The following is a 25325-nucleotide window of genomic DNA, read 5'->3' on the forward strand; positions in this document are numbered from 1 at the left end:
TGGTACAGACACCAGTCTTGCAAGCTGTGTAACGGCTAGTACAACTTTAAGCGTACATAAGCGGTGGTGAAACAGGCTATAAAGATGTTTGTGTTACCAGAGCCAGTGTAACGCTCTTTGGCGTGTTTCCAAAACATGCAAGCTGCCTCATCATCAATAAAGGCGCAAGATGAAATTTCATAAGTGGGAGAAAAGAGGTAGCCAAAGAGTTCTTCGGGGTCTCTAACAATGCTGGTGTTGGGCAAGTTGGTTCTCTGACCGAATTTACCTCACAAAGAATTTAGAAACAATTTTGGTATTTGGCGCTTTGCAGGGTTGGGTTTGATATGCTCTGGGCATAACGTTATGCCTTCTTTTTGCAAGAAATTGGCCATGTATCTCTCGTTTTTCTTGGTCAGTATACCAGGCGGGGTACCCTGAGGCTTCCTGCTTCTGTCGGAGGTGCATTTTTATGTACTGTGAAAAAAGGGTGCTAGACTTCTTGGCAAAATGCCAGACTTAATAGAATTGAGCTATTCTGTACCCCTTGGCGATTAGCTTTATTCAATTCTGGTGTGCATCACGTACCCAGGAGGGCCCTCTCTTCATCAGTGTGGTAGCACTTTTGCTGTCTTGTTTCCACGCAGAGGTGGCACAGCGTGAACATAAGTTTCCCATTCACCCTGGTGGGTAGCACAGGAAAAAAAGGGTTTTGTGGTGGGTACTGTTTCACCCTGGCTATTCCAAAATAGCTTGACAGGGGTTGGAAATTGTCACAAATGACTTCAGGGTGTCTGGCTGGGTATTCCTTTGTTTTGTATATAAAGGGGTAAAGACTGGTAAAATCCTAATAGTGTATTTGTTCGCCAGGTTTAGTTTGGTAATATAGACAGATGGCATTAATTCTCCCCCCCAAAAGAGCATCCCTAGGCACCAGTGGAGAAGGCAGCGGGGTTCTGTTTAAAAAATCTGCCAGGTCCCTATCTGTTTCTAACAGAGCCCTCCACTCGTGCTCCCAAATGGTCCTAATGATAAACCCCTCTCTCATGAGATAATTGGTCTTGTGCAATGCCTAATAATTCAGAAACCCAAAGGTGGTCCCCATCAATGGGTTCTGTTCTGTCTCATTGTAGCAAGTGACACAACCGTGGAAAAAGCATCCGTTAAATTCAAACGCCATAGGTGCCCCATCAATGTTGGCACAGTCGTCTAAAAAATAGGGGCCTACCTGAAATTCCCCACCCTGTAAAGCATGTCAGATTTGAATGTGTTCTTTCTCCAAAGTGTACATTAGCCACTGAATAGATGGGGTTGAAAATCTCTTTTTCTGTCTGTGATAGTTGTCCAGGGGGAGAAGCGCTATGGTCTGCGGTTCCAAAAACATAAACCCGTACATGGCCATGCAGATGGAGGCCAGCGTGATGTATCGGAAAGGATCTATGCAGCGTTCTACATTTTGGAGTTCACCATCTACTTTCACTTGGTCTACCTGCCGTGTCATTTTCATAATCTCATCCCTTTAGAGGCAGCAGGCCTCTTTCAAAATTTTTATGTCCTGCTGGCAATAATAGGCCAGCCCCTTTTGCATGTCAAAGGTCTTATTGCGGTTATTCTGATACCATTCTAAAAACTGTCCTTTCTCACCAGCCATCATATTTTCATTGCTGTAATACTCCATCTTTGGGAGAGGCCCCACATAATTCTGGTTTCTGCTGTGTTAAAAAAAATGTGGGAAATAACCTTTGCATCCATCGCCTGTGGAAGCCTGCTAAGTTTCATTGGCAAAAAGTTTAAAGAATCTATGAAATGGATGCCTAGCCTGGTCACTTCAATACACATGAGTTTACCACCCTGAGTGATTAGTTTCATGTCCATTTTTTCCTTCAGTAACTGGCTGACAACGAAGTAACCATCATAGCCTTTGGTGTTGTGAGCTATGAAGGTGTAGTCCTTGAACTTTTTATCCATAAAGACCTTAATAAAATCAGATAGGCACTCTTTGCCCTTAAACTCCCAAGTGCTTTCTGTCTTTTTGGGCTTAGCTTTACAAGCCTTTTTGGGGTTTTGGCTTTCTGCGGTTTTTTTTCCCCTGTCTTTAGCTCTGTTGGAAAAATGTAGTTGGGCACATGCATCCCCGTCTCCTGCACACATTCAAAGTCATAAAAAATGTACCCCTTGCCTTCTTCAAGCTCTTTAATCTGATGCATAAAGCACCAGTGTTTGTTTACATCTGTGATTTTTCCCATAACACTGTTTGCACTGCCGCCCCTTGCACTCGTGCTTTTTGTCCACATAAGATTTACACTTATCGCGCAGAGTTTTAGTCAGACATTCAATCTGTTTTTCAGAGGCCAGGGCCACGTGCCTTTCTAAGCACTCTTTGGAATGACAGAACAGGTTACAGTTAGGGCACCTCTGTGTCCTGCCCATGTTTTCAGAGCAGTTTGGGCTCAGGCAAAGACGACATCGGAACCTGCACCTGTGGCTGTGGCTGTACAACGTCTGAGAAAGATTGCAATAATTTCTCGTGCCAGACACCTTTTTCACATCCACGGCCCTTCACAACAATCACAAACAGCTGAAATGTCGAATCGAGCAATATATCTCTCTAACAGGTTACTGAACCACTCTAAAAACAGCTCTGGGGTCAAATTGTTTAAATTAATAGCTCGTGAGTATAAACAGTTTGCCATGCTATCTGCCTGAATACGTAACTGTGCTTAGTCATTGCCTGTGAATCTCTGTCGGAGTTCTGCTACAATTTCTTCCACCCCTCGGATTATGGCTTCGTGTGCCACCTGTAATGGCACACACTCCAAATTCACAAACGGAGCTCCTCTGTGTACCTCGTGCCACCAAACCTGGCTACAGACCACTCTTGCCTTCTCACCCGCACCATATGTACATCCAGTAAAACATCCTCTGATGACTCAGAAGACCCAGGGGCGCTTAAGGGATCCTCTAAACTATCTTCTACACCAGATTCGTTATCCCGACCCTCTGACCCTCCAGGTCTTGGTGGTGGGGGAGGCCTAGGTGGTCTGGGAACATTTGAGGGACCCTCTAACAGTCTTCCTAAGTCATAGTCACCATCTCCCCTCTGTGGGTCCTGGTGAAAAGTCAGGTCTGGGAGGCTGGGGTACATGTCAGGGACTCTCTAATGGGCTTCCTAAACCATATTTTCCACCCCCTTTCTCTGGCTCCGGGGGTTCTGGTGAAGGGTCAGGACTGGAAGGAGGAGAAGTGTTTGAGGGATCCCTAGGGGATCTCTTTTTGGTTTTTTTTTTTCCTCAACAAGTGTTTAGCCTTCCCCACATTCCTCTTTAACCAGGCCCTTACTTTTCGCCCCATGAGCCGCTTGCTGGTTTGCCACCCATTTTTACCCCCGTGTTTACCATGACTCCCCCTCTTATGATACAGACCATGCCTGCTGTCCGAGTTGCACAGACTACCTCCTCTCTGAGTAAAATTTACCCTTTTGCTCTGGTAGTAATCACGATCTTTCAAGGCTCTCTGCACACTCTTTCTGAGATGTATACGCCTACCAGTACCACCCCAAACCCCCTTCTTTTTTTCACAATAATCATGATCTTTCAAGATTTATACCCACCCTGAAAACCCACCCTCTTTTTTTTCACAATAATCATTATCTTTCAAGGCAAGATGGTTATACGCACCCTGAAAATACATCCTTTTTTTTCACAATAATCATGATCTTTCAGAAAAGGAGAGAGACCTCCTCTTTCTCTAAATTGTGTGAGTAATCAGTCCTCGGTTTCTTATTCAAGGGGTCCAGATCACCTGTTTTGGGGGTATGAATCCTAGTCTTTTTACATGTGGTTTTCTAAGAGGTACGTGGCTTGTTTTCCTCTGAGGAATCATACCCTTCTGTTCTGTCTTGGTGGTCTTCTGATCCTTGCGTATTATGATCTGCAGGGTGAGCATTTCTGGGGGGTTTTGCTTGTGCTTTTAGAGACTCCCACTCTTCTTCAGGAGTGTTGCATGTGATCAATTAGGAAATATAAAATTGACATCTCAGCATTGAGAATTCACTTTCCTCGCACACTACAAATTTAAAATTTGCTTAACACCCCCCCACACACACACTGCTTCTCCTCCCACAAGAAACAAAGTTTCAGAAGCTGATTTCAGAAAAATTACCTTTTACTACTGGATAAAAACACAACTGTATGTGCTTGTTCTGCTTTTCTGTTTTAGAAGAAGAGGTACTGTTTGAAAATAAACAGCTGTTACAACTTAGTATGATTACAGTAACACAGCCACAAATAACCTACCATTTTAAAATAATTTTTACCTTGCTGTGGTAAAATTGCATGGGACTTCCCCACCTGATAAGCTCTTTGTAATATAAATGAAATGATACAATAAGTAAGTCCTCTGTATTAAAAAATTAAATAACAGATTAAGGAAAATAGTGTATGTATAATGTAAAATCTAACTGTATTAAAATAGTCACCACTAAACAACAACTCCACCCCTTTAGTCTTAAAATATGTGGAGATCTGATCAGCTTTTATATATTTATTTATTTTGATCTGGTTTATCTTTATGATACACACCTGCCACTCCATACCATACACAATCTGTGAGAATATATTTTTAAATTCAGTCTTTATTTCCATCAAAAACTGGTATAATATTTAGTGATTTCTTTTGTTAAACCTTCTTCTAAGAAGTGTTTTTCATTTCCTGTGACCATTAAGCCTTGTTGGCCTTATCTTTACAGCTGGCCTTTTGGTAAAAGATAACTACTTTAGTCTTAAAACAAGAAGAGCTCTGAAGGTTTTTTTTATCATTTCTAGTGGTCATTAAGTCTCATTGGTTTTATCTTTACAAAAAATCCTATCTGTATGTGATTAGAGATCCAAGACACTAAAGCAAATGCTAATGTACATTAGCTGTAGAAAACTGTTGATGTGCTTTACAACCTCACATCCCTTACCCTCCCACCAAGATCAGCAAAAGATATAACTCCCCAGCCCCCATTTTAAACAGTTTTTGCTAAGCCCATCTCTTAAGCAGGGTTTTATAATCTCTAGTACCAATTAAACGTTCAATATGGGTATGAGTGTTTTATCTTCCTCAGTGATCAAATCATGAAGGGCAGCATTAGGATCTTCTGCAGAATACACAGTGTTTAGAAGCTCTCTAACCTGAATTAAATGTTTCACAGTAATTCTGAGAATGTTCCTGGCAAATCCAATGATTATAACAGCATTGAAAATGCTATCAAGACATATTTCCTGGCAAAGTTCCTGAATTCTTTTGTTTATGTCTTCATCTAACCAAGTAAGACATTCATGGGCTTCTTGACCCTCTAGGTCAAATGTGCTCCCCCAGCATAGGTCAAAAAGTCTCTTCCTCAAGCAGTATTTAATTATGCCATAAAATAAAACGCAAACAAGAGACTTCATAAAGACTTTAGGTTTGCATGATGTAATAGCTTGTGTTGATTCAATGGCTAGATGTCTTCTGAACTCCTCAGGCTCATCTGGTCTTTGTTCTCTGCAAAAGCGTACACCTCCTTCTTGTGTACTGGTGAGTAGGTTTTCTGGAGTTATTAAAAAGGCTTCATCTAACTGTAGAGGAGTTCAAATAAAGGACTTGGTTAGTTAGCTGCTGTTTAATCAGTACTTCCAAACACACACATGTCATGGAGTGAACCCACACTGAAAACCCAAGTGCCCCCACAAACATGCTCCAAATCTCTTACCGGTCTCTCCTCTGCGATGACCTCTACTTGGCATGCAGGCTCTGGCACAAAGATACCCTCTTCCAAATTCTCAACATCTGCTTCGAGGGTCTGGGCCTCCTCCATTTGCCTGTTCATTGGATCTTCCTGAACAGGGTCAGGCATCTCAAAGAGTCTTTGGGCAAGGGGCCGTGTCTCCTCCTCAAAACTATTTCTACGGTAATGCTTTCTATAAAGCCGTCTTGGGGTTGTAGTGAGTGGGCCTACAGGCGTTGTGAAAGAATCCATATCTGCCCCGCTTGGCTTAGCACAGTCTCAGATAAACAGAGTGGTTGTTTGGGAAAGCAGATAGACCTGGTGGGTGGTGGGGCAGGTTGTTAGAGTGGTCATACCACCACCCTGCCACCCCATAGACCACGCCTGTGCTCCAGCGGGGGGCTAGATTAGTCTGGGATCTGATAGGCCATAACTATACCACATGGTCTAGGGCGGTTCTTGTAGGCTGAGGGGTTGGGCTTTGGGGGTCTGCATGGGCTGTCCTTCTGATGTCATGGATCATGTGGTGCTGGTGTCACACAGCATGTGATTGGGGTATGAGGGCAGAGTTGCTGATGTCCACACCATGTGACTGAAGGTGGGGGCAGAGTTGCTGATGTAAGACACCACGTGACTGGAGGTGGGGGCGGAGTTGCTGATGTCATATGCCACGTGACTGGCATCATGTGACCGGGGCTAGGGGTGGGACTGGTGAAGTCTCACACCATACAGGAGGAAGGGGGCGTGGCCAAGGACCGGAAGTCCCGCCCACCTGTCACATTTTGCATTGAAGGGCGGAGAGCCTATATACTACTAACATAGCTTCTGCTTTATCAGTTGGGAGCCCTCATTCTTTTAAAGTAAGTATCTTACTACTTTCTCAAATTTTGGGAGCACTTGTCCTGGCATTGACTTTTTGTGAACTGTTAGAATTCTGGAACCTTACTGTTCTTATCTCTTCAGTCACAGTTTCTCCTGTGGAAGAGCTTCCCGTTTGGGACAAGTCGTCTGCATGCAGAAAAGAATGGGAGAAGCTGTAGCCAGAGTTGCAAGAAAGGTGAACGAAACGGTAGAAAATAAAACAGACTCCCTAGGTAAGTTAAGACTTTGACCTTGTTCGTTTATTTGAGTAGGTCATTTATTATGGGTCCTTTTGAAAGGAAACACTAGTACTGTTTCTGTTGTCTTGGACTTGTTCGCTTGGTAGGATGTTACCTATGATGGATGAAGACTGTTTTGTTGCCAATTTGTTCCTTTTACATTGTTGAAAATGTTAGTTTCCTTCTCCCCCCACCCCATCTATGTGGCTGCCTTTGTTTAACATTGGCATGTGCATAGTAGCATGGTGATTGTGTCAGAAGTCCTAAAGATAGTGTTAATCAACTCTGTGGAGCAGTTTTGTATTATGCCAAAATTCAACTTTTAGTGTGCATTTTGAACTTTGTTTTGAAGTATGCTTGTTGTTGCTAGGTTGGTTAGCTCTCTGGTAAACTAGTCCTTCTGTGGCACTTATTTGGAGTAGAGTAGAGACTGCAGCCTTTTCTACCCCTATTCTGAAATGTTCACTGCTTAAAAGTGAGAGTAACTTTCAGAAGCAAAGTCTGGGATATGGCCCTTGAAGTGCCACAGAGGGCTGATTGCAGCTTTGAAAATGACTGAGGATAGTGAATTTTGGGGCAATCTCACAGTTTGCTAACTAACTGACCAGGATGCTTCCTGACACCAGTCGGACCAATTTTTCAAGTCTGGGAGGAATGTCTAATTTTCAGGAGTTTTCAGAGACAGCCTTGAAGTTCAGGATTGTTCTGGAATATCTGGAATAATTAGTTGCCTTGTCAGTACTATGCCCTGAGCTCCTTCACAGGGGATGGGGGTAGTATTCTCTCCGAAAACACCAGACCCTCCTGTAATCACCAAGTTAGACTCTGACTGCACTGCTCAGGTGTGATGTAAAGGAAGAAAAGAGGACAGAAACAGCCTTGACTGAATCTGTCATAGGAGAGGGTTCACACAGCACAGAGCCAGTGGCCTTATGCTGGCTTTCTTTCTATCCCATAGCCACCTGGTATGCTAGTGGGGTGGGGAAACATGGCCAGTCCACAATGTCCCCTTGCTCTTCTAATTGGTGACTTCAGAAGGAATTGTAGTAGAGCATAAATTAGTGGCCTCTCTGGTTGCCTTCATTTTGGCTTAAAATGACAAGAATATTTTTAAAGGATCTGATGATTTTGGGGGCTTGATTCACAATTTATGAATGTGCAGCATTGGCAATACTGGGCACGTCTGCATGTTCATTAATGCACCTTTGCTACTGCACATAAAATATAATATGAGGTACTAGATAAAGGTACAGTAGCTGCTGTAATGTGCAGTAACAAAGGAGAACTTTTTTGTGATGCTTAATGCGTACTAGGCTACTTCAACTGCACATTAGCACGGTTTTTGCTGTGATGCAGTAATGCGGTATAGAACAGTCCACTGCGCATTAAGGCCTCTTGTGCAGGTGTGCTCACTGTAGTCATATAGACTTGCCTGGATAAGGACTGTATACTGGCAATCCTATTGGGCATGAGGTACACTGAAAGCAAAATCCATTTTGCATGAGTGGTGGTGGACTTGGAGCTGATGAGTTTAAATTCCATCCAATAAATGTTTTTAGCTGCAAATGACTACATTTCAGCAAAAATGTTAGCTCACTCCGTCTGTAGCATCTCTTAAAAATATAACAGATTCAACAGTATGTGTTGAACAATAATTAGAAGTTGTTTGAAGTGATGGTGGCTGATCAGTTCTTACAAGATCATAAGAAAGTAGGGCTGGAAAAGAACTCATGAGGTTTAGTCCAGCCACCTGCTCTAGGCAGATTCATCCCTAACTACGTCATCCTAGCCAAGTGTCTGTGTAGGAAATTAGCTAAATTCATGGTGTCTTGGAATGGATGGACTTAGCAATCCATTCAACACTTTTATGTTAGTTTATTTGAATATGTATATGATGTATAAAGAAGTTCTATTTATTTAGTTTTTCCAGGAAAAAAAATTAACAGGCAAATCAGTCAATTCAGAGTACCTACGTGGCTGGTATAACAGGACCTGCCCCCTTTTTGTAGCCACACTAGTCCTATCTCATTCTGCTTTTCTGGGATGTTACCCTGTCCTTACCTGCCACACCTTGGTGGTAAATTGGCATGCATTTAAAAAGCTGTCTCCAAAAAACAGAGTGTGTGTGTAGGTGCCTCACTCTGCCCAGCATCCCAAGCTTCTGGGCCTGTGGCGGACCACTGTCAATGTCTTGGGCCCTGGCAGCCCTCTCTCAAAGTCAGTAACATAATCCACGCCTATTCACTGGGCATCTTCAGTGGCCTCCCAGCTCCCTTTCAACCACTCCCATGCCTCTTGGCCTAAACAGCAGCTTAAATAAACATGAAATAGAAATCACTTTGCTTTTCTGTGAGATTTCCTGCAGAGCTTCCTTCTCTCCAGCATCTACAGAGTCCCTTTTCTGAGCTTACAAGGACCAGTTTGAGGTTCCATCCCAGGAGCCAGGTGTATGTGGTCCTTTACTCCTTCCCCTTTTGGTCACCTGCCCTGCCCCTCTCTCAGCAGTGGCAGGGATTTTCTTTTGACCACTGTCACAGCGTGGGACCCTAGGAGCGGCCGTGATCTCTCCTGGCACCCCTACTGTGCCAAGTTGCCCGTCTAGCACCCTTGTTCTCACCCGCCACGACTTCGATGGTTCTCTAATATTAATGGGAGACTGCCTTTACTTGGCCCCTTTGGGCCGGTGCTCTTGCCCTTTAGGTCCCTGCTCTCTACAAATAGGTTCTGGTGCCCCAGCCCTATGGGCGTCATGTGGCTCCTTCCACCCCCAATACCACGCCCCAAGCCTCTCAGTTGTTCCGGACGTTATCTCGTCTATGCTCTTTCCTCGCTGGGCCTCTCTGAGGCCTCTGACCATATGCCTGCCCTCACCAGGCTCCTTCCTCTCATACTTGCCCTCACTGGGCGATAGTCATACGCTCGCCCTCACCGGGCTCCTTAGTCTGGTACTTGCCCTCACCGGGCTCTCTAGTCATACGCTTGCCCTCTCCCGGGGCCTGTCTGTGTATGCGCCCTCTCCCGGGGCCTCTAGCTTCTACTCACGCGCTTGCCCTTCTCCGGGCTTCTCGCTAAGGTTCACCCCCTTTCTGGGGCCTCTCAATAGGTCTGCCCCCTTTCTGGGGCCTCTCCCGCAGAGACAGTGCCCCCACTGGGGCCTGTCTCCCCGCGCTCACGTGCTCTTGCCCGCACTGGGGCTTCGTCTCTTGTGCTTCCCGCGGTCCAGTTGCCCGCACTGGGGCCTCGTCTCCCATGCTTCCTGCGGTCGGGGCTCAGGTGGCCATAGCCGTACCTGGCCCCTTGACCCACCTCACGGGCCTTATGCCCACTGGGCTTTACTCCCGATGCTGCCCCTCTGGGCTGGGATTGGGACACCCCACTAGCTCCTCCCGACGTTGCCCACACTGGGCTGGGGTCGGGACACCCCAAAACGCAGCACTACTCTCCAGCGCACAAATGGCTGTGCCTTTCCTGGCACCAAATTACTGCGCCCTCCCAGGGCACCAGGAACCCCCACGCTACTGGGGAGCTCCCCTGAGGCCTCCTCCAACCCCTACAGCCTCTCCCGGTCCTCTGGTGTTACACAAACAACCAAACCAAAGCCATGAGCCAACCGGCTGTAACCCAAAATAAGCCTCCTGGCTATAACATAAATTCTACGCAACCCTGGCCCTCTTTCAGTACCTCCCTGTCAGGGTTCTCTCTACCCCATACCCTCATACCGATGCTCGGGTGGTCAGGCTGCTCTGCTCTGCTCTGCAGCAGAGCTCCTACTGCCTAGGCTGCCAGAGGGGAACTGCCTGCTAGGCTTCAGCCTGGGCTGTTTATATTCCAGGCCCTGCCCCCTCCTGGTCAGCTGACCAACTGCGGTTGCCCCAGCAACCGGCACCTGTATGCCTTCACAGGAGCAGGGCACCAGAGTGCCCCTGCGACAACTACACCAGTAGGGTGCTCAGTTCTGCTACAGTCGTTACCTGTTTAGCTGCTAGTTGTGTCCCACTGGAGCTCTGGACTTTCAGACTGATGCTTGGCACCATTCTCAGTTACAAAGGTTGGGTCCCTATTATAGTGGAAGATTTCTGATAACAGACAGATTGTTCTTTAGTCCAGCAGACAAAGGAATAACAAGACACAATGTCTGTATCTTGGCAAATGCAGACCCAAACCAAACAGCAAGTTTTAACAGTGAGATTATCTAGAGAGGCTGTGGAATATCCATCAGTAGAAGTTTTAAGTGCATGGTAGACATGCTTGGCTGAGAGAGTTTAGACAGGTTTAGGTTTGAGCATAGGGTTGGATTAGATGACCTCCTGAGGTCCCTTCCAGCCCTTTTTTCTATGACTTGACAAAGTGCTGGAATGGCTTAGCTAGGGAGGTGGTGGATTCTCAGTCACTTGATGGGGAAATGGCCCCTTTCAGCCTAGACTGGCTATTCTAAATATATGTTGTAGTTCAGTCAAACGTTTTAGGGCTGATTCAGGAATTGTTGGGTGAAAATGTGTTTTTTCTAGAGGAGAAATCACATGGCCACAAGTGGCATGGACAGCCCCTGTGTGTGGCATGCAGCAGATCAGGGAGGACACAAAGCAGCATGGCAGCCAATAGGGCAGAAAGCAGAGGAAGAGATCAGGCGGTGATCACAGAGTAAGGGTTTGACGGTAACTCTCCCTGCCCTCAGTGGGACAGTCTGCTCACCCCCTCCTGCTTTCTAACTGTGTGTTGTTAGGTCATTATAGTCACCTGGGCAACTGGGCTGGAGAAGACCTCCTCCCATCCCACCTTCCTGTGTCCAGGTCCTTTGTCCTGGGTTCCCGCCAGGATGCCTGTAGGGCCCTGGGCCCTCCACCTGGAGATGCTGATGACTTTTAAAAGGATTGGTTTGCATCAAATAAAGCTTGTTTCTGATTGGAACCAGGTGATGAGTTCAGAAAAGTTATCTAAAGGTCAGGTCACCTTGTCTTGGGGGTACTCCCTCTTCAAGCAGGCATCTTGAAACATGGACAAGCATTGTACCTCAGGTAGCTAAGCTGATACGTAAGTAAAAACTTGGAATCTAACCAGAAATTAGGATGTATGTGTGAGATGCTTTTTTGCTCCCAGAAGAGCTTGGCTGTTTATTAACTATCTCAGACACACCTAAGATTAGCCTGGGAGGCTTCAAGCTATAAGAAGCACCCAGAAATATTACTTGTAGGCAAAGCACCCCCCCCAGGTCAGCAGGGTCTGCATACCCCAGGTGGCACAGAGCCTTAATGGAGACCAAGGCCTGGGTGGCAGCAGCGTTACCACAGGCTTGTGAGTGTGCCCCAGGAAGTAGGCGCCCCTGGGGAAGCACCCAAAGTGTGGTTTTTGGCTTGGCACAGTGAGGCGGATGGCTCAGCATAGTAGCAACCCCTCCTGTCCTGCCACAAGGGGCGAAAAGCAGAGCAGCAGATCAGATGGGGAACACAGGGCTGGGAGCAGCACATCAGGCAGGGGAAGGGGCTTGGTGTGGCACTTAGGAAAGGCATGGAAATAATTTGCGGGAAGCCTGCCAAAAAGGTTGGACCCCTAGATGATCATAATGCTTCCTTTCCTGGCTTTAAAATTTATGGTTTTGTGGACATTTTTAAAGAATACAGAAGTATGATGTGAATTAAATGCTAGTACTTTTTCATTTTTAAGAGTCTTTGAATAAATGTGTGTACAAAAGCAACTTTGAGACACTATCCTGAAAACATTTAGGCATATACTTTATTTTTCTCATGTCCCGTTGAGGCCTTTTCTCCAAAATGTAAGTCAGTCATTGATGTATAATAGGTATTAACAAAATGCATGTAATTCCATCTGTTCTCAGCTACTTAGCTGCTTTCCTCTTACGATGTCATAATTTAACTAATTCTCCAGCCATTGTAAACTCTTCTAGACTGGACAGAATTTCAGTTTTCAACCGTTTAAATAAATAAGAAAATGCTTCTCTGTCTTGTAAAAAGTCAGCCAACCAAAAACACTCTCTTTACATCCTAGAGAAACAAAAAGGGAGCAGATTTCTACATTTTTCTTTTGTAGATTGTTGCTAAGTCAAAAATTATAGGTGAATTCAAATATAAGGAGATGTCCAACAGTGGATACTGTCCTGTAATGTATCCCCCTTCAGGGGCCCATAAGAGGAAAACGGGTATGAGAAGCTACTTGTTGGGGCTGAGTACATATTGAAATATTATAAATCCAGGGTGTCAAAAATACAGACCAGCCCATGGAGCCCCATCATCCAAACCCTGATGCTGTGATTTGGTACAGAGTTGACTCACACACCACATGTGGTATACACTGGACTGGCCTTGTATGCAGGACCCAGAACGTACATTGTGTCATGTCTGAATTCAGCCTGTCAGTTGAAGTGCCGATGCCAGCAAAGCAAAAGACTATAATAACTTAGTAAGGACGTCGGCCATAAAAACCCCTTAGCACTAGTGGCCTTTATTTCTTTGCAGAAAGATGTATTGCAGTTGGAGTTTGTTAAAAGTTCTGTTCTCCATGTTTTAGAGGCTTGTTGACTGTAATGATAAAGATTGCAGGTGCACATCGCATGTTTAACCTTTTGAACCCTCTGAGGGCAGTAAAGTAGGTCAAATGAATAATGTATCTAGGTCAGATGAATGATGTATTTAGGTCACTAGTGTAGGAACGTAATTGGCGGTTAGTAAATATTCACAATTGGCATGTAGCGATTGGTCACTGCTGACTATAACTAAGAACAGACTCCCGCCAAAAGGCAGAGAACTCCGTGCACACCAAGGAGACACAGTCAGCGGATTGGCCACTTGCAGACATCTCCCCACCATCGACCTTCATTTCGGCGTATTCGTACCGGTTCATTCATCCTTCTTGTCAGAGAGCTCTCGGAAGTTTACTGATCGAAAGTGCATTATAGATTTTTCCCTGTGTATGAACTGTTGACCAGTTCTTGGACTACCAAGTCAGGCAGCCGCACCTAGCCTTTGGGTTAGAAAGCAAGGGCTCGGCTTGGGAACCCCGTGAACCAACAGGCTCCTTTAGACTGTTCTGTTTTATGCACTGTAACTGAACAAGTCAGCTCTCCTGCCTACGCTGCGACCATTGGTAGCGTAAATACAATAAACTTTTCATATAACCAATACGCTCCAAGCCTCCTGACTCCTACTCGCCGCTAGTCCCCACCTGTATGGTCATCCATCCCTTCCGTGCCAAGCCGGTCGTGCCGATCCAGGCTTGCAGGTCAAGGGTACGCCGGTTACTGAGGCGCAACCCATTGCACGCTGCACCTACCCCAGCCAGTCTGTGATGTGTGTGATATGTGGTGCCCACCCTGGCTGCTCCAGGACCTGCACTACAGATAGCAGGTGCACACCATGGCTGCTCCAGGACAGGGAGTGGGGATCCTAGACTAGTTGGAGTGGGCGCCACATGCAGCATGTGACTTGGACCACCCCTCCACAGATACCATGTACTATGCAGTTCCAGGCTAGCTGGAGAAAACACCATGTGCACTGGTTCTGATATGTGGGGTGGGAGCAGGTTCATGGGCCCAGTCTGGCCTGCGGGGCCAGCCACATGCCATTCATCTGTCTCAAGGACCATCCTTGCATCACTTATCTACAGGGCCAGATGAGTTTGACACCCCTGAAATAAAACAAAAAGACAAGATAGAAATGTTGATGTTAATCAATTCTGTAATATACTGTATTCAGTTTGGATAGAAGTCCAGCAGGTGGCACATCTTCATTACTACTAAACAATGGATAAACCAAAAGGGTTCTGGATTGCATCATACTTGTCACCCCCCCTCCCACCTCTTTTTATAGAGGGGGAAAAATGAATGAGGATATTCTCAGACTGGGTTCTAATGCAGCCTTATCACTCCTGATTGTTACGTGTCTGGTGTAGGGTTAGGTGGGTTTACCTAACCCACCAGATGGGATGGTAAAGAAGCAAGGGTATAGGCTGTGCCTCTCCCTTTCCACGACTTTGTCCTGGTGAGCAAATGAGGTTTGTCCTGGTGAGCAAATGAGGTTCCCCAAATTTTACTGAATACTCTAGGAAGGGTGGACACTCAGCCTGTGCACTAGGAAGCTTAAGAGGCTTGGCCCCTGAAGTACCCTTGGCCCCTGATACATCACCCCAGTGTGATTTTTAGCTCTTAGTAAAGCAATTTGACCCTAAAGAGAGTTTGGGTACCTATAGACATGCTCTGACGCAATTAATAGAGTCTGCTGGAGCATTCTAATTCAACTAAAACTTGTTGAATGAGCTTTAGTCAGTGTCCCCATGGCCATTTTGAAATTCAGGGTGCTTAATACATGTGACGGTGAAGCGTTTTAATTAGAGTAGCTCTCCAGGAAATGCTCTAATTAAAACATGCTCCCCCCACCACCTCCGAGCATATCTTTAAGCACTCTTTATGACTAAATTTAAAGAGCTAAATGTGTGTAGTTTAGTCATTAAAGTGATGGTGAGGCAACACTTGAAGGGTTAAATGCTTGGGAGGGCAAGGAATTGTGTGTTGGACAGTCCCAGGGCAGGTAAGTAATGGGATGAAATGAAGACAAGGAAGATGTAGGTGGAAAGTCAAAAAAGCAGGGCAAGGCTAATTAGTCTGTGGAATGACCTCCCAAGGGAGGGGATAGCAGACTTACTGCCTGAATCACTTGAAAAAAGCAAAAGAGAATATACCATAGGGAAGTGCCCAGCATGGTCAGAGATGTAGGGAGGATGACCTGCTAGTGGTAATTTGTTTTTGTTGTTTGTTTGGTTTTTTTCTTCACTAATTTCTGTGACACATCTAGGAGTAAAATGACAACAGAGCATTGGAATAAACTGTATGATATACTTGCCCCATGAACAATGCATGTGCAGCAGCACAGCAAGGAGACAGTGATTTTGCAAATGAATGTGGGTGATCAAGTTTGTGTAAAATGATTAAAGTTGCAGTTAGTCTGAACTGCATGATAATAATGTGTTTTAGTAGATTTGATATTGTGTTAACTCTTGTATGGCTTTGATAGGATTAGAGTGTCTGCATTTTGTGAACAGGGAGTGAAGAAACGTGGAAGGAATGAGACTGACCAGTGGGGGGAGTTACTGCCACAGTGATTCTCTGAGAGATGCTGGGAGAGCTGGCACTGGAATTTTCCGTAGGAGAGGTGTTTCCTAAAGATGCTTAACCCTGAGGGATGCTCCTTGTGTTTATAAACTGTAGTATTTAAACTTGGAAACTAAGTAGTAACCCTTTATAAACTTTTAAAAGGCTTTTATGTAAGTCTGTGGCGAATTGTGTTGTAAAACTCTAGCTTCTTACAGAGGTTTGACAGCTGCTTTGAGCCGAAGGGGATAATTTTCTAAGAGAATATTCAACAATACATAATGGTGTTTTTTGATTGTTTGGTTATGGGCTGCTGTTGCCTTCAGGGTAGTATGACGTATAAGGAACCACCTTGGTTGGGTTGCATGTTTCATTAGACCCAGTGTGGAGGAGAACGCAGCTCCTACCAGGTTGTTGTATGCCCCATGAGTGTGGATCTAGGCATAGCCTGGGATCTGATCTGCATTTTGTTGCCAGTCCAATGATGCAGTCTGCTAGCAAAATGGGAGGGTTGCAGTCTAGAGATAAGGCTGACTGTCCATTTGTAGCATCTGACAGAGCTTATCACCTACAGAAGCTCATTCCTCTCTGAACCAGTTAGTTTTTAAGGTGCTATTCTGGCATACCTTCATCCTCAGTGCTTTTAAGAATGAAGATGGGTTTCAGGTGGGTCTGTTGGGTCTCATCAGGCTTGTGCAATTCATAACTAAAACTCTGTCCTTGTTTTGTGTTTGCCTACCCTGCTGATTCTGTCTGGAAGGTGAAAGTCTTTCAGGCTCTTGCATTACCAGCGAGAGAAACTCTGTGCTCAGCTGCACCTGTTCAAGTTGGTTTCCATCCAGTAACTGCCTGCATTGCTGGAAGAGGACTGAGTCACACAGACTGTTCTGCTTCATGAAGTTGATGAGGTGTGAGCTCACTGTCTGCTAGCTGTTTTGACTGCAGGAAAATCCGCAAAATTCTACTTTTGCTACGAAAGTCAGCAGAGGTCACTGAATATGTATGGAGAATGGATTTGCTGTATGAGGGACTGCTTATACACAGATCTGCTTCAGAGCAGAACTGTCCTTTGAATGTGGTTTATATGAAGCTTGCTGAGAGCAGATTTAAGGTCCTTTGCACCGTTACAATTTTGTTAATCCAAAACAGATTCTTTTTATTTTCTACATAGGCGACTCGTAAAAGGAGCACGGGGGGCACATGCCCCCCCGAGATTGGCCGCCTCTGGCTTCTGTGAGCAGTCGCCACTCACCACTGGCCCCCCTCTCTGCCAGCACTGGTGTCTGTGGGGTGTTCCTGCTTGCTGCCGACACTGCCACCTACAAATGGTGCCCCCCCCAAGTCTTGGGAGGCACCAGTCGTTCATGTCTTCTGATATTTATAATGTCCTGTTACATCACAGGGGAGGGCAGGAGAAGTAAAGAAAAGGTAAAATGATTGAGGTAATTGTTTATCTCCATGCTTAAAAGCCCAAAGTATGCAGTAAATAGGAGCTTAATCAGGTTATTAATTGCCCAATACTTATGCTGTAAATTGAGGTAGACTGCTCCTCGCCTGGGATTAGCTTGCAATTGTTTATAAGAATTCAGGTTTCTCTGAAGTGGCTCTGCTTCTCTCCTGCTATGCTTTGTTGAGCTGAATGCAACTGGGAAACTATATGTAGAGTTACTGTATAATTTTGCAGTGCAGATTAACACACTGGCAGTGGGGTGAGTGTAGGGCCCTAGAGAAGCTGTTGAGAGAAGTGTAATGAACAGTAAAGTCCTGGTGGGTGGATGTTAATGTGCTTGCAAAATGTTATGGTCAATTTGTTGGCACTGCAAAATAATCCTCTCCCTTGCACCCTAAAAGGAAAGCAGCCACTCAGTTCCATTTTTCAGTTTAAGTGTCTCTAATAGCTTTTAATTAGAGAGAAGGTTTTTACTTCTGTAAATTGTAAAGGTCTTTTAGGGTTTACGCTACAATCAGTTACAGAGGTAAAACTGATCTCTTTCCTCCTTCTCTCCACAGAGTATGAGAGGATGAAAAGGACACAGAGACACTATTCTTGATTTTTAATAAAAGGCTCAGAAGAAATTTTTCCTTGAGGGTGAAAGGAGGAACAAGTTCCACTGAGGATCTGTCCAAAATAATGACATCCGACTGACTGCAAAGACCACTGTGTCAATAGAAATTAAAATGATTGCTTCTGCTTTAGACTTCTGCTGGTATAGACCAGTGGGAGGTTGCAGCTGTATACTGGGTTAGCAGTATTGCCTTCTCCAATGGACGTAGAGGCAGTCAGTGCAACTCTAAAGTTTGATAAGAGGAGTGTGGACAAGCTGACTGAGGATGTTCTGACTTGGTGCATACCCATTACAGCCTCTACAACCAGGGTTCCTAGAGACACCTAGGTGCAGAAACATGTGCCCTGCTCAGGGGCAGTATACCCTTTTCCCATGTGGTACAGCCATCCTTCTGATAGAACAAGGTGCAGTGTATCCACCTGGCCTCTGAGGGCAGTGAGTCTTGCCCTTACAATAGTAGTCATGTTAAGGGCTACAATCTCTCAGCACTAGCCCCTTTTCTGTTTTGTCTGCCTTAAGGTAAAGTGGCAAATGCTTCATTGTAGACCACCAAGCTCTTTCAGCAAAAGATTAGTATTTGATTGTACAAACCAGACAGCTCTATCATAGCTTGTGTATACTCCCTATGTCTCCCAAGAACCTACTGTCTTTCTCCACCCTGGGCCTGAATCCTGGTTCCTTGCTGTCCATTTGTACCCTTGCGCAGTAGCCACAAAGTACTTTACGAGGCTGGCTCTGTGCCCACCCTCCTGGGAAGCATGGGAAGTAACTGTGGAGTTCTTAAGGGCCCCGCTATTACGCCACTGTAAAAGGGCATGAGTCATTGCAGCAGGATTGAAAAAATGGTCCTAGGTTGATGTATTGCTGTTTTTGTAGTGAAAAATTAGAAGCAAGGAAAACTTATATCCACGAAGTGAGAACTGATTCTTTCATATGCTGTATCTCTAGTTAACCATTCGGGTTATTGTCTAACCCTAGAGAGTTTTCTCTGCACTCATGTTCCTGGAAGGAATATTTGTCTCTCTGTAAATATATTATAAGTTATAACCTGGGTGGTTTGTTATAGTTGCTGCTTTTCTCCTTCACTCTCCTCTAATCCCCATGGACAGAACAAAATGTAAATATTCTGGTAGTAACTGGGTGCATTCTGTGCATAGATACTTTCCTCTGCAAAGTTCACATGCCCTTTTTTGACTTGCTGTTTTGCTGCAGATTTGGCTGACTGCAAGTTGATGACCTTTCCAATTGGCATTTACAAAGTCATGAGGAACGTCACGGAAGGGATACATCTCATAACTCTGGCCAATAACGAACTGAAGTCTCTGACTGGCAAGTTTATCATCACTTTCAACCAGCTACGAGGTAGGAGTGAGTCCCTGAAGTAACCATGTAAAGAGGGAGATTGGGGTCATCTTGTGACTGTTTTTGACACAGGTGCCCACAGCTGGTTTTGTGGTTGGTGCACTTAAGTAATGGGATACACTGTTCCAAACTGGCAGAGGTAGAACACAGTATTTCTTATCATGCTGTTCTCCGTGCTGTGTTTTGAAAACTGTTCTTTCTGAAAAGAATTTGACCTCCAGCTGTCCCCCTCATCAGACACAATTCTGTGGGCTGAATTCCAATTCATTTAAAGTCGTTTTACACTCTGACTTGAGTGGAGTGACTCCTAATATACACTAGTGTAGGTGAAATTAAAGTCGAGTCTTAAACACAGATGCTGTAGCACAATACAATACTATAGATACTGTACTGTACATCAGAACTGAAGTGCTGGGGCAACAATCCACTGCCACAGGCTTGTGAAAGTAGGGTATGTTAGATCAGAAATGGGGTTTGCTGACAGAGCTACAGAAATTTGCAACCTGAACATGCCTAGCTTTCGTTAGTCTGCTTAAATTCATATCCTTTTTTGATGTGATATTTAACGTTTAGGGCAACATATCCATGACAACACAGGAGAACTGTAGCAAAAATATTTTTCTCTTAATGCGATTCTCGTATAACCTACGCTTCTTTTAGCAGCAAGAAACTCTGTATTCAAAACTTGCTTTCCTTTTCTTGAGAGCATGGATCATTTCATCGCTCTTTTTTTCATTATGCTGTGAAAAACGAAGGAGAGTTGCCTTTAGAGGCTATGCCACTTATACCTGAAAACTAGATCTGAGTTTCTTGCAACGTGCTGATAAGGGGCCTGATCCAAAGCCCATAGAAATCAAAGGTATACGCTCTTTGGATCAGACCATGATGAAGGTTGTCTCCTACCTGCAGAGACTGCATTCTCCTTCCGATATGTCTCAAAGCCACTTTCTGCCAGCTGTCTTTCCTCTGCAAATTGACTTTCCTTTGCAGATTGAATGTCTCTGATGCAGGATATTTTTTTTGGGGGGGGGGGTGTCAACATTTGCTCCTCTGACATCTGTTTAACCTATCCTTTCTACAGGCCACACCATGGTCTCTCTTCTCTTTGATGTTAGGCTCAGTTATCTCTTTGCAACTCAACCCCTTGTTCATTTACACAACAACTTTTAAAGTGGTATGTAGCCAGCTCATGCCCTGGTTGATGCTAAATATGGTTTGTACCCGAATACAGCAAAGTCATGAGCAGAGGACACTAACTTGGTGACACAGTTAGATGGCTGATTCTTTGCATGTTTTGGCAGTAAGTTCTGTGCCAATCTGGGTATGCATACCTTTTCACTGATGCCAGTTTTGACTTTGTTATCATCTATCCGCTCAGATGACTATGAATAAGATGCCCCGGTTATAGCATCAATAACCTAGATATATTCCATGCCTCTATCTCAGCCTCTGTCTTTCTCAGCCAGCCCAATCTCAGCTGCCCCAATTTCAAGTTTTATTTCACAGCTCTTTGCCCTTGATGATGATTCAGTTATATAATGGGACTCTTACTCTACATGGGTGCCCACTGCTGTCCCTTTTTTCCTTTCTTCCTTCTGAATATTGTGTGTGTGGTTACATTTCCTTTACTAACTGAAAATTAAACAAAGTAGCACTGGTCACCAGGTATGGATGATGTAAAAATGATCTTCCAATACTGGTCAGAGAAAAAAAATCCAAGTTTTTTTTGCATTTCTGGAAAAGGACTTTTTTTCTAGATTCACACAGTTAAAAATATTGTGTGAATAATATATATATAAAAATACACAATGGCAGTAGAGACACTTCTCTTCAAATCTCCTCTGTCCAGTAACCTCTAAGCACGTGGGAAACACTACCTGAAAAGATGCATTTTCATTCTCAAATCCTATTAGCCAGTCTTTCCAATTATATCCACGTGAAAACTTTTAGTCATGGGTGTCTGTAATGCAACATAAGTAACCAACAATGTACAGCTCGTACTTCATAAGATGGAGATGGCCCCAATTCAGCAATGCAAGTAAGTATACGCTCAACTGCTTTACTGAATCAGGACATGCATGCATAAAAAGATCTAGAAAAACAAAATAGAGTAACCAGAACTTGAGCCATTTTGTCAGTTATCTGTTGTCTTGTGGTGCACAAATTGTCAGTCTTGGCTTTCTGTTTAATAATCTTAAGAGCAGTATAAATCATTGCAACTTTCTCACCTAAACCACATGCCTTAGACATTCATTCTAATGATAGCTTTAAATACACATGGCATCTGTCTCAATGTCTAAGAGCACTGTTTTACCCTTTCCCCTTTTTTCAGTTTGCAGTTCAAGTGTGGGGCTAATTGGTTTTAGAATGAAGGCAATTAGGGGTTTAATGGAACAGGGTGGTTGCCATTGGAGAGTTCCAGCCACACACAAGGTGAAAATATTCTTTACCCTTAATTTCTGTAATGTACTGGGTTGTGGGCAGTGGGAGTTGTTGGGACTTGCTGAGGAAAATTGCTGTAGGTAGGAAATAACAAAGCAGCTTTTCAATAGAGGACACAGGGGCACGTACAGAAGAAAGGGAAATCAGACAGGCGTAACGTTATTTTGTATGAGGAACTCAATTTTCAAAGAAGGTTCATAAAATTCATCTGTAGTCACAGGACCATACTACATAAAACAGATAAAGACTTAGTGCTGACCTGTCACCTACTTCCCTTGTTTATCTGAAGCTAAAGGAACTCAATATTACAGTTTAATTTGCGGTCCCCTCCATATCGGACAGTCTTTACAGCAAAGTGTTCCAGGCTTCACAGTATTGAGAGGTAGATCACATCCTTGCTCTGAGCCTGGGCTTAGTAGCAAGCAGCCTTAGAGAAGAACTCTGGAAAATGTTCTCCCTCCAAGTGGCAAGTTGTATGTCTGTTTTTTACAGCAAAGGGTCTTTCTTTTTAACAACTGTTTCTTTGTGTCATCTTTTTCTCAGCCTTGCTAAGCTCAGAAAACATTGTCTTTCTGAGGAGGGGTTGAAGGACAGCATGTCTCTTCCTACCCTCCCCAGTAATGACAGCAGCTGGTGGTAGGAACTCTGCTCTGAGCTGGTGTAGAAGAAAAGCACTATACTGAGGTGGCTGAGCAAGTCACAGTGGGAAGCAGGGGGTGAAATGATTCAAGACCTTTTCATTTGGAAATGAATTTACCTCTTCTCTTTAGCCTGCAGCGGCCCAACAACATGCCATGTCTTAGTGAAATACGCAGAATATGTGATGGCATACACAGTCCTTTCAGTGTTCTTGGTTGAGGACTCTTTCCCCTCCAAAAGCCCTTTTGTCTTTTCTGGGGACTGGCAAAGGATGCTTGTAGGAAGCTCATAAATGCATAGTACCAGGTTGGAAACTCTCATGAGTGAGTCTGACTTCCATGTCTCATAAGGAGGAGAAGAAATTTTGAGGCTTTCAGAAAAATGGCTCATATAATTCAGTTCACAAATTTTGATGTTTTGGTGTTCTGCAGTGAGATGACAGAAGCTTCTTGATAATCATTTTTGCATGTACCTCTCGCTGGAAAACCAAAAGCAGGTACTGTATGAGGAAGAGATGCTCAGAAGTAGGGGTTGTCATCCATTTATCTCAAGCCAAGTAAAAGGCCTCCTTTGTGCCCCTTCCCGGCCCCTGAAAATAAAGATGGTAAAGAAGGTTGTGATGAAGGACTGTGCTCTCATGATTATTATAATCTTCACATTATCCCTCAAGCCTTGGTTCTCAGACTCGAGTTAAATGTAACTGGAAATTTCTCTCAAACTCTGACACTTGCACATGTAGCATGGTGCAACAGCAACCTGTACTGAACCAGTGGCCAGTGCTGCCTGATGCATTATCTGGGAAGCTGGGAGGACGGGATGATGGCCATGTATTCTCAGAAGGTGACAGATGCCCTCCTACTATCACACGGGACGTTCACAGATAATATCCGTGGTTCACTTGAGGGTTAGCTAAGGGTGTTACACTGTTATTGTAACAGTGCTTCACAAAGCATCCATGTCAGTGTAAAGTCAGCTGAAGCAAAAGGGTATTCAGGTGGTAGTGCAATTGTGAGTTGACCTTAAAATAGGAAACAAAGCCAACTCCTTTTTTTATGGATCAGTTATCAAATTCAGGCAGGTTTCACTGCAAGAAAGCCATAAAATCCCTCATCACTGCTGCCTAAAAGTGCTCGAGATCACCACTCTTCCCAGTTCTCTGGCAGTGTACAGATACCTGTCATGACCTGGATCTGTGGACTGTGAATCGTGATAAAACACCTTTTTAATTACTAGGTCTCTTCTTTTATCTGAAAGTGGCTTGCCTACACGTTAACTCTTTGCAAGGGGTTTTGGAGTATGGTGTGCTATTGTTGAAACCTCAGTTACATCTCCCTCCCTCTTCCCCTCTCCCATTTCCCCTACAACAGAGTCGTTTTGAACACTAACAAAGCTTCCCTCCCCAAGGTCCTCATGTAGCAGGGAGGGGTAATACTGTCCTTTTGGTTAACTCCAAAAATGCAAGAGTAAGATGAATGAGATGAATAAGAAGTGATAGCAACTATTGCTTACTGGAATTTACCATCCAGCGCAAGGTGTCAAGGTCCTGCAGCAAGGCAGTAGCCCTCAACTTTAGGAGGGTCAACTTAAATGAGTTAAGGAGATTGGTAGGAGAGGCACTGAGGTCCCGGAGAACAGGACAGCTAGGTGTCCAAGACAAGTGGTCGTTCCTTAAGGAGACGATCTCTAAGCCCAAGGGGTGAGAGTCCCGACATGAGTCAAAGGGGGCAAGAGTGCTCAAAGGCCCCTTGGCTGACCAAAGGCATTCAGGAACATCTGAAAGCCAAAAAGGAGGCATACATCCAATGGAAGCATAGGGCTATCACTAAAGAGGATTATACCTCCATAGCAAGAGGCTATAGGGAGGCTGTTAGGAAGGCCAAAGTGGAGACAGAACTAGGGCTAGCACAAAAAGTCCTTTTTTAAATAATAGAGAGTAAAAAGAAGGCACCAGGCAACATGGGGCCCCTGCAGGATACACTTGGCAATCTGGTGGTTGCATCAGATGAAAAAAAACAGACCTTTTTAACAAATTCTTTGCCAACATTTTTCTGAGCAGGGACCATGACTTATCCCCCACTGAGATTCAGGTCGGACTCAAGAGTGACTGCGCCAGGCCTAGGGCAAGGGAGGACTGAGTTAGGGAACTTCTGGAGGGGCTGGATGTGTTCAGGTCCAGACGCTCTTTACCCTAGGGTGCTGAGGGAATTGGCAGGGGTCATTGCAGGGCCCCTAGCACAGCTTTACGAGCACTCATGGTGCTCTACTCAGGTGCTAGAAGACTGGAAGAAGGCCAATGTGATCCCCATTTTCAGAAGAGGGAGGAGGGAGGACTCAGGCAACTGTAGATCCATTAGTGTTACTTTGGTCCTGGGGAAGCTCTTTGAGAAGATTATCCAGGAGCACATCTGAGAGGGACCAGCAGGGGAGAGGATGCTCAAGGGCAGCCAGCATGGGTTCACTAAGGGCAGGTCCTGTCAGACCAACCCAGTTGCCTTCTACGATCAGGTCATAAAAATCATTGGACGCAGGTGTTGTGGTGGATGTAATCTTTCTGGACTTCAGGAAGGCCTTTGACACTGTCTCCCACCCCATTCTCATCAAAAAGCTAGGTGACTGTGGCATTGATGCCTACACAGTCAGATAGGTTACAAATTGGCTAGGGGGCCACACACCCAGAGAGTAGTGGTGGATGGGTCATATTCGACCTAGAGGGTGGTGGGCAGTGGAGTCTCTCAGGGCTCGGTCCTTGGGCTGATAGGTTTAAATTTCTTTATCAGCAACTTGGACAAGGGGGTGAAAAGCACCCTGTTCAAATTTGCTGATGACACCAAGATTTGGGGCGAGGTGGGCATGCTAGAAGGGTGGGACGGGTTACAACTGAACCTGGACAG

At 44.8% G+C, this 25325-nt stretch overlaps 1 protein-coding gene across 2 annotated transcripts in view; it reads left to right on the forward strand.

The window, feature by feature from the left end:
- LRRC20 (leucine rich repeat containing 20) overlaps positions 1 to 25325 on the forward strand; it is a 200804-nt gene that overhangs the window by 16725 nt on the left and 158754 nt on the right. For both annotated transcript variants that reach the window (XR_016443514.1, XM_090057598.1), the window contains exons 2-3: positions 6692 to 6822; positions 19204 to 19353. Coding sequence is in view for 1 of the 2 variants with exons in the window: in XM_090057598.1 (XP_089913724.1) it covers positions 6741 to 6822; positions 19204 to 19353 (232 nt within the window). In the remaining variant the exon portion in view is untranslated. The remainder of the gene's footprint in view (positions 1 to 6691; positions 6823 to 19203; positions 19354 to 25325) is intronic.

The sequence above is a fragment of the Crocodylus siamensis genome, chromosome 7, assembly GCF_052110815.1.
Source record: "Crocodylus siamensis isolate JL-2025a chromosome 7, ASM5211081v1, whole genome shotgun sequence".
NCBI lineage: Eukaryota > Metazoa > Chordata > Crocodylia > Crocodylidae > Crocodylus > Crocodylus siamensis.